The 16,923-nt window shown below is 35.2% G+C and overlaps 1 protein-coding gene across 1 annotated transcript in view; it reads right to left on the reverse strand.

Annotated features, from left to right (window-relative positions):
• LOC141835576 (aspartic proteinase 36-like) overlaps positions 1–16,923 on the reverse strand; it is a 33,780-nt gene that overhangs the window by 4,075 nt on the left and 12,782 nt on the right. Inside the window, exons 5-9 of the mRNA XM_074722968.1 lie at positions 16,608–16,770; positions 16,463–16,533; positions 13,453–13,543; positions 11,937–12,012; positions 3,789–3,825 (exon numbers count right to left, since the gene is read on the reverse strand). Coding sequence (XP_074579069.1) covers positions 3,789–3,825; positions 11,937–12,012; positions 13,453–13,543; positions 16,463–16,533; positions 16,608–16,770 — 438 coding nt within the window. The remainder of the gene's footprint in view (positions 1–3,788; positions 3,826–11,936; positions 12,013–13,452; positions 13,544–16,462; positions 16,534–16,607; positions 16,771–16,923) is intronic.

A 16,923-nucleotide genomic window follows, 5' to 3' on the forward strand; every position in this document is an offset into this window, starting at 1 on the left:
TATTTTATATGGATTTGATGGGTTAGATTTGTAGACATTTCTATTGTGACACTTTGTATGGATTATGCATCATTTGGATGTTATGGATGATATGGATTGATGTTATGTATGGATTGATATTATGGATTTTGATGTTATGTATGGATTGATATTATGGATTGTGCATCTTTGAATAATAAATGAATGTTGTTATTATATGAATTTTTGTTATTGGTGCATGTTGATATTGTGCATGTGACAGGTAAAATGTATTTTGTGAATCGATCCATTCGGAACGATATTTGATTGTATTTATGGATTAATCAAGAAATAAATTGAACCTGTGAAAAAAATTAAATTTTGCGACGAAAGTCGTTTCGTTGCAAAATTTGGTACAAATTTTGCGACGAAATTAGTTTTCGTCGCAAATTGGCAACAAATTTTGCAACGAAAATGTATTCGTCGCAATTCTATCGTAATGTACTATTTAGCAAAAATTTCCAATGAAAACCCAAATTCGTCGCCAAATTCGTCCCTAATTGGCAACGAATCCGTATTCGTCGCCAATTAGCGACGAAAATGAATTCGTTGCCAATTGGCGACGAAAACGAATTCGTTGCCAATTGGCGACGAAAACAGATTCGTCGCCAAATTCGTCCCTATTTGGCAACGAATCCGTATTCGTCGCCAATTGGCGACGAAAATGAATTCGTTGCCAATTGGCGACGAAAACGGATTCGTCGCCAATTGGGGACAAAATCCGTTTTCGTCGCCAATTAGGGACGAATTTGGCGACGAATTTTGATTTTCGTTGGAAATTTTTGCGACGAAAATATTATTTTCGTTGCTATTATTTGCGACGCGTTTTTTGCAACGAATTTAGATTTGTCGCAAAATTCGTTGCAAAAAATTTTGCAACGAATTTTTTGATAAAATTCGTTGCAAAATTCGTTGCTAAATGGGGTTTTTTTTGTAGTGATTGTTCAATGTCTCAAATATTATAAATGTGATGTCATAACAAAAACATAAGCATAAACTCCCACTAACCCAAAATATCAAAAGGCATTATTACACCCATACGGGTTACATGATCAACAAAAGCTTTAACAGTTATGCCTTTGGTTAGGGGATCAGCAATATTAAGCTCTGTAGGGATATGCTCGACACGAGTTTTAAACTCTTGAACCTTCTCTCTCACAAACATGAATTTTGTCTCAAAGTGTTTGGTGCGCTTTGAGCTTTTATTATTGAGAGAAAAACTCACCACGACAGAGTTATAACAATATATATAGTGAGAGGCCTAGAGATACTCTCCACAAAATCAAATTCAGCAATAAAGTTTTTCAACCATATCGCTTGACATGTGGCCTCATAACAAGCTATGTACTCTGCTTCCATGGTTGATGTAGTTATAAGAGTTTGTTTAACACTTTTCCAAGAGATATCTCCTCCAGCTAACATGAATATATATCCTGATGTGGACTTATGATCATCTGGGCAACCTCCATAATCAGAATCAGAATAACCTGTTACCTCAAGATAATTTGATCTCCTATATGTGATCATATAATTTTTGGTACCTTTCAGATACCTCAAAACACGTTTTACAACATACATATGTGTCACACCAGGTTTACTCAAGTATCTCCCAAGTACACTCACAACAAAAGTAATATCAGGACGTGTATAAACTTGAGCATACATAAGGCTGCCAACAGACTTTATTAGAATGAGCCCATTTTTCATGTTTTGTTATAACAACAGCGGAAGATTCAATAAGGGCAGCATTAACATTAGAAATGACAAGGAATAACTTAACAGAGTCAACCTAGTCCTCAAAATTGGTTCCATTCAGCTTTGGTAAAGAGTTCATACTCATAAACAAAGCTAAAATTTAAACATTAATGGGAGATTATTGTCGAGCATATCCAACAAAAGAAATAGAGCTTATGACCACAATAAAGTTATCTCATGCAAATGCAATCCCGCCGAAGGGTCCCGAATTACAATGCATGAATTAATTCTCACATCACATAAAATAATTATATTTTAAAGCTAATATCGAAAGGATACTGAAAACTTTAAAATATAATTACCAATCATTAGAACTATATCAATAAAGACAAACCGATAAGGTAAGTGCATTATTAAAATAATTCCTAATGCCACATTAATAATAATTTTTCAACAATAATATTTTATCATAATCCGTCTCGCGAAGGCGAGCTCACAACTATGAAAAAATATCAACAACAATACAAAATGATCTTAAATTTAAAAGAGATCTTTTAAATTTAAGATAATTTAAAAATAGCAAATGTCGTAGGCAATTTAGTTAATGGAGAAGAACAAAGCCATTGCCTTAATTAAGCAAGCAAAAAGAACCAAACAAGGATGGGCAGCTAGTTGTGACCCACCCCAAACATCCCAAGGAGAGACCAATAGAGAGGCTGGAGGGGAAACGTCGCTCTCCCTCTCTCCCTCTCTCTCTCTCATTCGGCCTTCCAAATTCCAAACCTCTCCTTTGAAACCTTTTTTTTTTTTTTAAGGCAAAAGCAGAGAACCTTTGTAAACAAGAAACCTCATCCTCACAATAAAGTCTTGAATTTCCCTGAGGCTCTTGCTTAAGCTCAGAATCTGCAATCGGCATGACCTCGGATTGCCATAATTACTAAGGTGTAAAAAAAATTGACCTTATCCGCAAACAATCTCTAACTGAGGTCCAAGATATTGAGTTAAGATCTACATTCTTAGCGTCAACGTAGTCTGATATCTTGCACCAGATTTTGGCCATTCACATAATACTTGCAAAACTCAAAGGTCAAAAACGTTGTACATCAATATCAAAGATGAACTTAAATACAAAGGAATCCTTGTCCAGAAGTGATCAATTCAAGTCGGACAGAGATCTACAACAATATGAAATGATAGATATCATTTTAATCACATTTAATCAGATAATTTAAAATGTCATTAAAAGGACATTTTATCCAAATTTATAATAAATTGGACTAATAAAGTTTTTTTTTTAATGGCATTAATAAAATAAAAACATGCACTGTTCTTATTTTATTTTTCTTAAATCATCGTGCCCAATCCACGTTTTTAAATTATCAGATTTAAAGAAATTATTAATAAATTAAAATTATTAAAAAAAATGCACGTGTTTTACACGTACTTTCCCTTGTTTCTACCGTTTCTCCCTCACGCACATTTCCTCAATCCCACGACGCTATTTTTTTTTTTTCAACCCCACTACGCCGACGCCACGCTTCACAACCGCACGAAATCGACGCCACTCGCCAACCATCTGCAGTCCGCACAGCATTTTCGCGGATGCCAGCCGCTCACCAGCGTCCAGCAGTTCGCTAACCATGCCGACGCCTGCAGTGTTTGCGCCTTGGCCACTGCCACAACCTCCTCGGCTGCACGGCTGCAAATGCCGATCACGGCGTTGCCGGGCGACATCAGATGTCAACAGCGTCTGGAGCGGAAGATTTTAGGAGAAATTTAGGGAAGCGGAAGCGGCATACAGCGACGTTCCAAATTACAGAAGCGGCGTACAAAAGCGACGTTCAAATTTCCTTGATCAAGAACTTGATCGGAATTTTAGGGCTTCAACAGCGTTCTCAAAAAATTTAGGATTTTGGAGAACTTGATCGGGGAAAATAAAAAAAAATATTCGGCCAAAAATTAAAATCGAGGCTTAGAAACCTGGCTCTGATACCATTTGATAAATTTTCAACATCTAAATTCATGATACGATAAATAAGTAAAACAAGATATACAGAATTAGATGTTAAAAATACCTGGAGCGGAAGATGTCGAGGAGTTCATCTTGTTTTCCTGTAAGAAAAAACCCAAAAGCAATAGAGAAAACCGCAGAGAAACTTCTCCTATCGCCCAATTCCAAAATGTCCGTGTGTGTCTCAATGGGGCGACAACCACATTTTAAGGTTAGGAGAAGGGGCCTCTACTGTGATTTAATGGGCCAAGCCTACCCATTATAGCTAAGCCCAATAACAATATGTTAATTATGCTAGTCCACATAAAAATATCCAACAGCATATTCATCTTGCTTTTAATTTCATGGATTAGGTGATAAGTTTGGAGAAGCCTTTGCTGGATCTGTTGTATTTCATGTGATCCATGGCATGAGCAGAGAGGAGGGACTCTGATGATGGTTAAATGCCTGGCATTGGCCCTGAAGGATCCAAGGCTCACCATAAAATGACTACTCGATCTCTGAACGCTTTCTTTCCTATCTCTTTTGTTTCATTACTTGTATTCTTTACTCTTTTGTTTAAGCATTATATGCATATCTAATCTCATTTGATGAAATTTGATCGTCAAAATTAAACATAAAGAGCTAGCACAACAATAGTGAGTAGGAGCTCCAATTACTGCTTTATGGTGTTGACAGTAATTCTCAAGAAGAGCTACAAAGAGTTTTGGAAACGGAGAAGAGATGGATGATCTTTGTTATATTGTCAATCTTGTTCCATCTGTTGTTTGTTGAGTGATTCAAGACATTAGTACTTATTTTGAAGTACTCTTCTTCTCAATTTGATAATTTAATGCATATTCAGCTACAAAATAGTCGAGATCATTGATTAGTCATGTTTATGAAGTTAATCTAATGCTTCATCCCTCTCCATGAGAACATCAGATTCTTGATCATCTGTTTCATCAATCATACTCTTGAACATTTGTCACATCACTTTCGGCTTTCCTAACATCTTCTGCAAGAATCACCAAGTGGCATTTTCAGAGATTTTACAGTTATGGACTTCAAATATGTATCAATTTATAGATCCTAATGTATCATTTTAGCTGTAACAATACAATTTCGTAACCAACTCAATTATGTCTCGGGAGCTTAGCTCCTAACAACTTAAAACACCTAATCATGGGTGTTGGCTGATGAGAACTATTAGAAAGCATTTAGTTGGGGGTTATCATTGATAACCTTGATTATATGTCTAAGATTATCAATGACAACCTTGTTTGGTTCAGGTTATGATCAATGCCAAGAAATATAACATCATTATCACATCAGCAAATGAGTTATAACCCGGGAATATATAATCACTTTGACAGCCTAAGATTTTCTACAATTTCGGAGGTTAATGAATTTTTTTTTTTTTATGATTACCCTTCAATTTTAAAACTGAGTTAATTGAAATACAACGTAAAATCTAATTAAAGCTGAATTAATTAATTCAATAAATTAAAATTTAAATATTTATAATTTAAATTTAAAAATAAAATTAATGAATTAAATTTATTAATTTAATAAATTATTTTATTAAAATATATATAAATTTATTTTAAAAAATTAATGAATTATATTTATTAATTTAATAAATTATTTTATTAAAATAAAATTAACAAATTATATTATTAAAATAAAATTAACAAATTATATTTATTATTTTAATGAATTATTTTATAAAAATATATATTTATTTATTTTAAATTTTAAGAAATAAAATTATATATTTATTAATTTAATGAATTATTTTATTAAAATATATATAAATTTATTTTAAATTTAAAAAAATAAAATTAATGAATTATATTTATTAATTTAATATTTTATTTTATTAAAATAATTGTTCTAACAAATTATTTCATTAAAATAAAATTAATAAATTATATTTATTAATTTAATGAATTATATATTAAAATAATTATTTTAACAAATTATTTTATTAAAAATATATTTATTTATTTTAAATTTTAAAAAATAAAATTAATGAATTATATTTATTAATTTAATGAATTATTTTATTAAAAAATATATAAATTTATTTTAAATTTTAAAAAAATTAAATTTAAAAAATTATATTTATTAATTTAATAAATTTTTTTATTAAAATAATTATTAAAATAAATTATTGTATTAAAATAATTATTTTAATAAATTAAAAATAATTATTTTATTAAAAAATATAAATTTATTTTCAATTTAAAAAATTATTTATTTTTTATATATTATCAATTTATTATCATCATTAATATTATTAATATTAAGATTATTAATTTAATTTATTTTATAAATAAATTGAATAAAAAATAATATAGTAATTATTAAATTGATTATTTTTTATTCTCTCTAAATAAATAAGTTAAACCAAATAATATTAAATTATTTTATACCTTGTAATCTTGGTTATGTGACGAAGATTATGTATAGCAAACACATCCTTAGAGTAGAATTCTTTTATCATCATTAAGATTGCAGTCTAATCTTCCTTAGAATGACTCGTGCAATCGAACACAAACACTAGTAATCCTTACCAACTTATAGGAAATATTTACATGTCGTATCAAGAGTTTCAATCATGTCGATCATGATCAGTCACCTTAATTAGTTGATCATGAAAACTGTTACACATCCAAGTTACCCAAGGGGGCAAATAGAAAACACATTTGCTAGTTTCACACAACGAAAACTGTTTTTCTTGAATCTCATGGAAGACTGAAACTTTCCATTTTCCTTGTCTTTGAAGGAAGCTATCAAATGGTGTCCAGTTGCTTGCAAATGTCAGAATTGAACGAGCAAACGAACCGATAAGGCGATAAGGATATCGATGGGAGAAACTCCTTGGCGGGGGTTCTTGTTCCTCTCTTGCCTCTCTGTCTCCACCGTGATGCTTTGCCTCGCCGCCGGTAGCGGTTGATAGAAGCAGTAGCCTCGCTCCGCGGCTTGGGAAAAGAGCTCGCCATTCAACAAACGCCATTACGAAACTGAAACAAATCGCCTTTTCTCATTTCGAGATACAAGCAATGAAATAAAAATCATGCTGAAATAATAATAAAGAAAAGTCGATCCAAGATTTTATCGGGCGCAGACTTTAGCGAGAAGGTTCCATATCGCTGACAACATATTATTCAACAGAGGCGGAGGAAAAGCTTTCTACAATATTAACAAAAATATATAATAGTATTATTCATCGATGATCATTCCATGAGAGAATTATCCTATTATTTTCGGTTATTTGTGTGAATATATATATATATATATATTTTTTGCATGGATGAGATGAACTGACTCTGAGCGGGTCAAACCCGTGTAGTTTCTATCAGAGAAGAGGAGAGCATATGATGATGGAGCCCAATGAGCACCAAGCATCTCTCCTTCCCTCTATATGAGGGAAGTTAATAAACTCTTGCAGAGCACGAATCAAGCGATCCTTGAGCTCTACTTGGGAAATTATAATCGTCTTGCAAGCTAATAAGAATTTGTGAGTTCTTTTTCATCTTTCTCCTTTTTTTTGGTTTGCAATTCCACCCCACACCCCACTCCGACCTGGGTAGGTCGGAGTGGGGTGTGGGGGGCCAATCCAACCAAAAAGAAATAAGGAGAAAGATGAACCTAGGTCGGAGTGGGGTGGGGGTGGAATTGCAAATAAAAAAAAATAAGGAGAAAGATGAAAGAGAACTCACAGATTCTTATTAGCTTGCAAGACAATTACAATTCCCTAAGTAGAGCTCAAGGATCGCTTGCTTCGTGCTCTGCAAGGCTTTACTAACTTCCCTTATATAAAGGGAAGGAGAGATGCTGGGTGCTCATTGGGCCCCATCATCACATGCTCTCCTCTTCTCTGATAAGAGAGAATCAGCTCTAGGTCACTCATTGATCACTTTACACGTCGATCACCTTTACAACTTGTGATCACACTCAGTTATATTATTACATTCTTTATCGGATATGATAAGATATGATGAGTCGGTGGTGCTTGTGACTTTGTCCTTCTGCAGGTCCACCATGTCCGCAAAATCATCAGATTCTGAAAGAAGATGTCCTTTTGATTGTGTCTTCTGTTAGCTTTACAGCTGTTTCCAGTTGCTCATCCATTTGTTGTATTGCTGGTAGCCAGTCACCCCACTACTTTCTGCGCAAGCTTCTTTCAGTCCAGGCCTGTAACTTCATGGCATGTAGCAGCCTGAGCTGCTGGAGGGCCTGTTTGGTGGCCTACTGTTGGATGTCATGCAACTAGAGATCTCACGTCTTTGTTCATCAATTTTGTTGTAGTCTTCCAAGGATATTCCGCGTAGAGATCTCACGTCTTTCTTTCGTCGTTCTCTGAGGAGTAACTGCTGGTACATTTCATGAAGTAGCCCAATTTCACAAGAGCTTGGGCCATCTGATTGCATGCTTCTGGACTCGATCTCTCTCCCACTTCTTGCAGCGCTGCTGCTGCTAGGCCCAATTTGTGTCAAAACAAGAAAATTAATTAATCTAGAAAGGACATCGTATAGGATCGAAAACACGCTAGAGGAGGGGTGAATAGCGTGTTGTACACTTTTCGATTTTCGTAAATCTCGAGTGCGTACGGAAGCGAAAACAAAACTAAGTAAAATAATGGACAATTTTGTTTACTTGGTTCACAGCCCTAGACTGCTACTCCAAGGCCCATGGTCGTTGACCGTTTTCTTTGGGCAATTCCACTAAGGCACTTGCCCCTTTTCGGCAGCAAGTGTATCGAAAATACAAATACGAATCGTTTACAAAAGCTCGGTACAATAGAAATAATGAAAATGAACTTTTACCGACTTTTGATCGCGCAGTAGCTCCCCGGAAGTTGATCTCGGCGTTGCGGTGTGATTCGAAGTGACTTGGATCGCGTACAACATCGACGTCGAAGAATAAGAGCTTGGGAGTCGCGAGAATAGAGTTTCGGGGTGGAAAGAAGTGATGTCCGACTGCTGCTCGCGGGTTTCTTTTATACTGCACCTGAGTCGACTCAAATGCCTATCTGAGTCGACTCCAACTGACGTGGCAGATGAAGTTTTATCGCTTCCGCCCGTTATCCTCTCTGAATCGACTCCAGTTGCCTCCTGAGTCGACTCCAGTCGCTGTAGCGTCAACTGCGATAAGTTTTGACTCTGAATCAGCCTGAGTCGACTCAAAACCTCACCTGAGTCGACTCAAAACCTCACCTGAGTCGACTCAAAACCTCACCTGAGTCGACTCCAGGCCGATTTGGCGGAAAATCGACGCGCTGACTTCCGGATTTCGGCTGACTCAGCTGGAGTCGACTCCAGCCATCATCTGAGTCGACTCCAAACCCGAAAAATCAGCTTTTCGACCCGGAGTTAGCTTTCGTTCGATTTTTCCTTTCTGCAAAGAATGTTAGTGAAATAACATGCAAAGTATAATCATTTTAAGCCAGTTCTCAGAACCAACTAAGGGTCTTAACTTCAGATCTCCAGTGAGATCCTGGGTTAGACCGACGCCTAATGTTCCCCTTGGAAACGCGTCCTCACCCACTCCTCTCGGGAGAATTTACCTGATTGCCAACCGAGTTCTCCTGACTCGTTGGACTTGTGCTCGGCTCTGTCCTCGGCCCCCAGGATTTGTGCTGCGATTGATCCTCCTGATCAACCCAGTCTTCTGCTGCAACTGATCCTCCTGATCAGCCCAGTCTTCTGCTGCAACTTGATCCTCCTGACCAAGCCCAGACTTCTGCTGCGGCGTGGCGTGGTCCTCCTGACCAACCCAGACTTCACCTGGTGCACTTGACTCTGCCAAGACTTCATGCCTAGCTTCCACTAGGACTTAACCTGTGTCTCCTGTATACTCAGTTCAACATGATTAGCACAATCATATATTTAACTTGATCCTAATTCCATAATCAAAACCTTGATTCGATCTGCTAGTGCTTCCTACACCAACACATCAGCTAGCTGATTGTCCCTTCCGTCAATATGCTCAAAAGTAATAGATATTCCTGTGCCCGTAATGATGTCTGTGAATGCCACTCAGCGGACTCTTGAGGGTTTGTTGATAGAGGATTTGCCAAAGAAGCTGATAATCGCTTGGCAATCAGTGCGAATTACTAGCTCCCTTTTGCCCACGAAATAAATCTTCAGTGCATCCAGGGAATTCATCACTGCATAAATTTCTGCATCTATTATAGACTTGGGAGGATTAAATTTGCCACTAGCATATGCACAAATCTTTTCTGTTTCTCGGGGGTCATATTTCTAGAGTTTCCATTTACAAATGCCTCCCCATCCTTCCATACATCCGTCCACTTCGAGCAGAACGAAGCATTCTTCGGGTGGTACCTCTAGGTCGGGCAGCTTCTGCACAATGTTCTTGATTTCTCTTACTAAAGCTCAGTCCTGACTATCCATCCGCTTATTGATGGAGCCAACTTTAGTTATTAGAAGGGACTCATGGAATTTTACCTAATAACTAAGTTCGAGATTTGGTTGGCTTTATAGCAGAGATATCAAGAAGAAATTCTAAGCATCCTCTGACGGATGAGTTGAACAAAGTTAGACCTCGTGTTTCAAATTTCATTCTATATCGATCAAAACAAGCGAAACTTCTCATCCACTCATCGAACAACACATGAGAGAGTCTGAAATCCATGAGCTCATCCTTTGCCCATCATCCATGAGATTGTTTGACAGCTACAAGTTCAGTTATTGTCCATGAGTTCATCCTCCATATGCATTTTGTCCACGATTTTAGTTGTCAGCTGCAAGTTTGGCTGTGTGTTTGGCTACGAGTTTATATGTCATATGCAAGTTTGGGAACCATCTATGAGTTCATTCGCTACTTCATCCACTGTCCATGAGTTCCTTGTGAGAGAACCATGAGTTCATCTGTCATCTACTCGTAACATTACTAACTTAATAGCAACACTCAAAAAGAAAGAAAATAAAGTCAAGACAATTTCTTAAGAAGAAATTGAATACATCATCACTCATTGAAGAGTGAATCAAGGAGAGAATAAAGAAAATGTATTTATTAAAGTTGATGAAGCAGTTACTACTTACATTTGAAAACTATTACTAAATAAAATTTTAACCATTTACTCGTAGTCAAATTCTCATTGGTTGGAGAGAATGATATGGTTCAAAATTGAGAGTTTAATTTTGGAATTAGTTTCAAAATTTGAGTTTGAAACGTTGTCTTAAGCCTTTATAATTTTGTTATTTGTTAGGGTATGTTTGGCCTTATCTTAAGATAATTGGATAATTGGTTTCTATTCCATTAATAAAGGCATTTAGATCCTCATATAAATACACTTTGATTTAATGAAAATTTATCTTAATTTCTATGTGAAACTGAAATCAATTTCTATGAGATAGTTATCCCTGCTTGTTGTGTTGATTTTAATATTAATTCTTACGTGAGTTTTGAGTCAGCTCAATGATGCATTACATAAATCTACAATAATGTGGTGACAAAAGCAAGACTTCCATGAGTCATATATCCTATGGGATGTGAAGGTGATGCTTCCACAATGGAAGGCAAAAGTGTGGCTTCTATAATGGGAGGTCAAGATTAGAGATGAGACAACGCAAGCGCAAGATTTCCATGGACTATGATGAAAGGTAAGGGAGTAGCTTCTACGATGAGAGCAAAGGCAAGGCTTCTGGAAGTCACAAGAGCTCAACTTCTTCAACAACATAAGCTGCCACCTCTTCATCTTCTTTGTTCCTCCCTCTGACTCCTAATCGCATTGGCACCACATATCGACACTCGACATGGCATTGGTGTAATTTCCGTACTAAGACCTCAACTTGAGACAAAACATTAACCCTTGATCATACTTATCATACCATATATAATAATTAGATATTACTTTGCTTTTAAACCCACCATAATGTTTATCTAGAGACTATCATAAACTTTTTCTAGCTCAATAAAAAATCTCATGCAAGCCCTACTTTTCACTATATTTATTAATTAATTGTTATATTAAATAATATCTATTGTTGATCTTACATATACGAAACTAAATTGATTTCTCAAACTATATGTCTCATCTATTATTCTCATCTCGAGAAAGATGGGTGTTAATAATGTGTAATTTTTGAGTTATGTTTGCATTCCCAAGGAAGTTTAATATCCACGGACAAAACAAATCTGAGTTCACATAAAGGAAGCCATGCTCCAGAATTCTAAAACAAGAACTCCAAGTTCTTACCTCCCAAAAGAAACATATCTTTCCCATCTTTGGACTGCACTGCGCCATTTTGCCAGCCAAAACAGTAAACATTTTCCTGGAGAGGGGCCATCAAATTTAAGATATCAAGTTAAAACAAGAATGATGAACAACAGACAAGAGATTGAAGGAAATGTAATGTAAAGCAGCATTAATGATCAGTTGAAAACAGTGCAAGATGGAAGTTGAAAGAACACCAAAAGGAGAAAAAAAGGATATGTGGTTATCATATCACAAACCCTCATGTGAAGTCATAGTTGCCACAACAGAAAGTAAGATTGACATTGTTAGCAAGTAGGAACAGCGAAGAAAGGAGTTCAAACAAAAAAAAAGTGAGATGTTGGACATCAAGCCAGACTGCCAAAGTAATAAGTTTGCTAAAACTGACCAACATATTTAATTCAATAAGATAAGCAAACTTATCTATAATGTATCTTCTTGTTAAGATGTAGATTGTGATTTCATGATTCACTTCCAATTGATCCCAATTCGGATGACAAGAAAAACCAATTTTGATGACAATAAAAATGGACAGCCTGGTGGACGAAATTCCTATCAATGCGGGATCCCAAGGAAGGGTTGAACCACATTGGATCTATTATACGCAACCTTACCTGTACTACAATAGGTTGTTTCTGCGATTTGAATTCGTGACCACAAGATCACATGACAACAACTTTACCGTTGCGCTAAGGCTCCCCTTCATCCCAATTTTAATGACAATGCCATTTTAATTTTTTAACTCCCCCTTGACTTTAATTTAGATTCCCTAAAATTTGGACAAATTTATTCTTGCTAGTAATAGTACATATTTGCTTGTAAACATTACCCTAGAGTGTGATATTAATTGATATTGACACTTGTTGTGACAATTTCATATCCAGATATAGAATCTACCAAATATAATTATTTGGCTCAGACCTCAATTGACAACTTGATCAGATGAGTAGAAATTGTGCTGCGTTCAATCCAAAATATATTAGGGTCCAGCTGAACTCACCTGAGCTATATAATCCAACAGAAGTAGTTTAGGGTTTGATTTAGTAGTAATTTTACCCACATTTCCTCTCAAATCTGATCACCAACTGATTAATTTAAAAAAAAATCACACAATTACACATGCTTAATTCTTAAAAAGTCAAGTCAAAGAGCAAATCATAAAAAGGTAAGAGATAAAATTGAGAAAATTTAATCCTCCTAGATCCGATCACTTGAACTGACATAATATTGCTCAAAAACTAGAACGAATAAAGAGAAGGAAATTCCTTTGGAAAAATACAAGTGTATGATGGTCGACAATATGTTGCTAGGATAACAGCAACGTTAAAACCAACCATATCTACACTTGGTTGCAAATGCAACTTAAATAATAAAAAGGAGACTAATAGCATCAGGTCAAGAAGCAATCCAATTGCATAAAAGTGCAGATATGAACGAAATCAAGAATTCCAGCCAACTTTGAAAATAACTATCTAAATATAGAGCTACATGAGCTTACCGTATTTTGGAAAAGGTAATCATGAGGATACACATTTAGCAAGAGGGAATTCTCAAAATGAAAAACTACTTCTGGAAATCCATCATCCACACTGCAATTATTATACGACACATAGAAGTAAGCCAACTAATTTCACAATTATATTGAAAATAGATATCTAGATTAGAACAAATGGGCAATAACTTTGTTAATTTTGAGTAGCACAACTGAACTATATAAATTAGCTAAGAATGATGAAAAGATGTGAGGCACCAAAAATATCATAAAGGTGTAGTTCATCTAACTATAATTAGGTAGCCTAAGAAACAAGGAATAGAAGTGCGCTAAAGACTAATTTTCTGAAAGTGCTTAGACCTTAGAATCCGAATTCCCACATACAGTTTTATATCCTAAATACATTTAGAAGATCACTTGTATCAAGATAATAAAATCATGTTCATGATAGGTAAACCAACTCTGATTTGTTTATAAGTATTCCTCCTGCAAAAATTTTTCTCTCAGACTAGGAAAGGGATTATCATTTTAACAGGAAACCACACATTTGGGTTAACCATGTAAAACAATCTCTATGATGGTCCAGAACTTGGTTACTCGATCTTATTCATTAATTCTGTCTAATTCCATTAAACTAAATAAACAAACACTATATGATGAAAATATGAGATAAAGCATTAACAACTTGAAATTAAAGAGCTTGTGCCAAAAATAAATAAATCAATTAATTAAAGAGATGGTGTCTCAAGTAACAGAAGAAAAATGGAAATAATGTCGCATGTTAAAATATCAAGGCATCTTGAAAAAAAAAATCAAGGTCAAAGTGGGCCATTCTCATCAGAACAGAGAACTGAATGTAATATGAGCACATTGAAGTTTAAAGATCGTTCTATGCCAGAGTTTAGTTGTTGGGCCAAAATGGCATAGTTTTGGTAACCATTTGTCGTGCTAGGACTTGGCATGTTTTATGCTTCAAAGCATACTAAGATCAACTCGAATAGTTTTCTCCAAGAATTCACTTTCATTTAGATTGTTTACCTTCAAATATAAGCTTATAGCATTTAAAATGTTAGAGAAACAATTTACAAAGATATGTAAATGATTTTACTAATACCAAAATGAGTATCATGATTGGATGAGAGAATTGGTTCTCGTAGCATCTTGGTGAGATCAATCATATAATTCTTCAAGATTCGGTTAAATAATACTCGTAGGATATCCTTTGGTTTCTTGACATGTTCATAAATATATCTTGGTTAATCATTGAGACTTGAGACTTAAACTTTGATTGACACAATTGAAATGAGAACAAGCATAGGTATATAGATATTTTTGGTTTCTTCGACTCCAACATCACGACTCTTTGCTACTCTTATACTTTAGTTGATTCTTCTCAAGCTTCCCCACTCTTTTATATCTGATAAATAAAAGTATAGGACAAGTTATATGAAGAGAATTTTCCTTTCACAGCCAGTTTAAAATGGTACCAGCCGCAACAAGTCATGTCTTGGTTGATACTAACGAAATTACGTTGGCATGGGCAGCATAGTGACATTTCCCTGTGCCAATAAGGTTTCATATCATTTGTGAATCAGAATGACACATTTTAATCGTGCCAATCAAAACTGATCTACATTCAAAAATTGAAGTTGAAACCATGGAGCACACTATGATAATCACCATTATCATCAAAATAGGCTGAATGTAGCCATTAAACTTTGAGAACATGGATTATAAATATGATCCTAAGGGTGCATTTGGTTCAAGGTTATCATGTATGACCTTGGTTATGTGATTACCAGGTAATCACATAACCAGATTATAGGGAATAAAACATAACATAATATTGTTTGATTCAATTTTAGATAATGAAATAAAAACTTATTTGTTTGGAGGTTTTAGTATATAACTTAATATAGGAAATTATATCAACCGTCAGATCAACTAATAAAATAAAAATATATATAATAATATTATTATTAATATTAATGATGATATATATAAATAAATAAATTTGGATAATATTTTAAAATTTTTTATTATTTTAGAATTTTTTGGGGTAATTTTATTGGGCTTTAAATTGGATCTATTTAGTTTATCTCAGCTATAGCTAGAAGTTGATTAATTCAATTAACTAAAGGTTTAATTAAAAACCTAAGTTTAAAAAAAATATCTAATTTAAAAAAAAAATGATTTCCTTCATGCGATCTCCCTATCCTCACACTCGCGACCCGCCGCCTGCCGCTCGCCTCCCTTAGAATGCCCACCATCGCCGCCCGTCACCCGTCGGACGCCCACCATCACCTACCTCACACCGGACACCACGCCTCCCGCCCACCAGGCGCCTGCCTCCCGTCGAACGCCCACCGTCGCTACTTGCCGCCCTCAGAGCGCCCACCGTCGTAGCCCTCCTCCTGCCGGATGCCCGTCCGCCACTACCACTCTGCCTTCAAGCGCCGCCACCACATTCGGCCCCAACAAATCTTTCGCGCGAAGGAACAACAACAGATAATCCCAGAATCAACAAAAGCCTAAAAAATAAGAGGTAATCTAATTTTGGATTTGATTCCCGAACGCTGATGAAAAAGTGACGTGGCGGGCATCGATGATAACTTGGGAATCGTTGATAATTTGAACCAAACAAGGTTATCATTGTTAACCTTGGACAGATAACCAAAGTTATCAACGATAACTCTCAACCAAGCGCCTCCTAAAAGTATTGCTCAAAACCTAGATATCAAAGCGCTCAAAACCATATCAAAACCCACAAAAATATAAATGTTAGTATCTGATGAAATCTTAAAATGAATGCAATATTGTCATATGCAACAAATCTGCAATTAGAAAGCATTTAACACACAGATAGAGATGTTTCAGAAAAAAATGTTGCTCACACAATGTTGTATCTAGGAGTGACAATGGATGGTGTTCCTAGAGGTTCATATGAGAATTTGACTACATACTAACCTTTCAAAATTCTGAAACATAAATAATATAGTTGCAATTGGAAACTCACTTTGCAGAATATTGGAAACACATAAAGTCCTGAATGGTGAAGATTCTCAATCCATGATGATTAGAAAGTATCTACAAATGGGAAAAATCAACAACTAATATACAAAAAGAATTCAAAGGCATGATTGTCAGAAAAATTCTCTAACCGCATTCATCAGTGCATTGTAGGCAACTTCTGGTAGGTAAGCTAGTGTTGTACCACTATCAATTACTGTGCCTTTCTTGTCTCCAGTGTCAAATATATCAGTAGGAAGCTGGAGAAATGATCCGCCAACTTCAATTGCTTTCAAATTCACATTGTAATGCGGCCTGAAACAAAGCAGGACTTATTAACAGATGAAATTAAAAAACAGTAAAAAATTCAAAGATAACGGAATTATGGTGCAAAAATAAAAGAAAGACAAGATAAGTGCGTCTTTTAGTTTAACTTCAGGGTGTAATAACTAGTTATTAACTCAGTAT

This window comes from Curcuma longa, chromosome 10 (genome assembly GCF_044706935.1).
Source record: "Curcuma longa cultivar G26 ecotype Majalengka, Jawa Barat chromosome 10, ITB_CL_G26_1.1, whole genome shotgun sequence".
In the NCBI taxonomy this organism is placed as follows: domain Eukaryota; kingdom Viridiplantae; phylum Streptophyta; class Magnoliopsida; order Zingiberales; family Zingiberaceae; genus Curcuma; species Curcuma longa.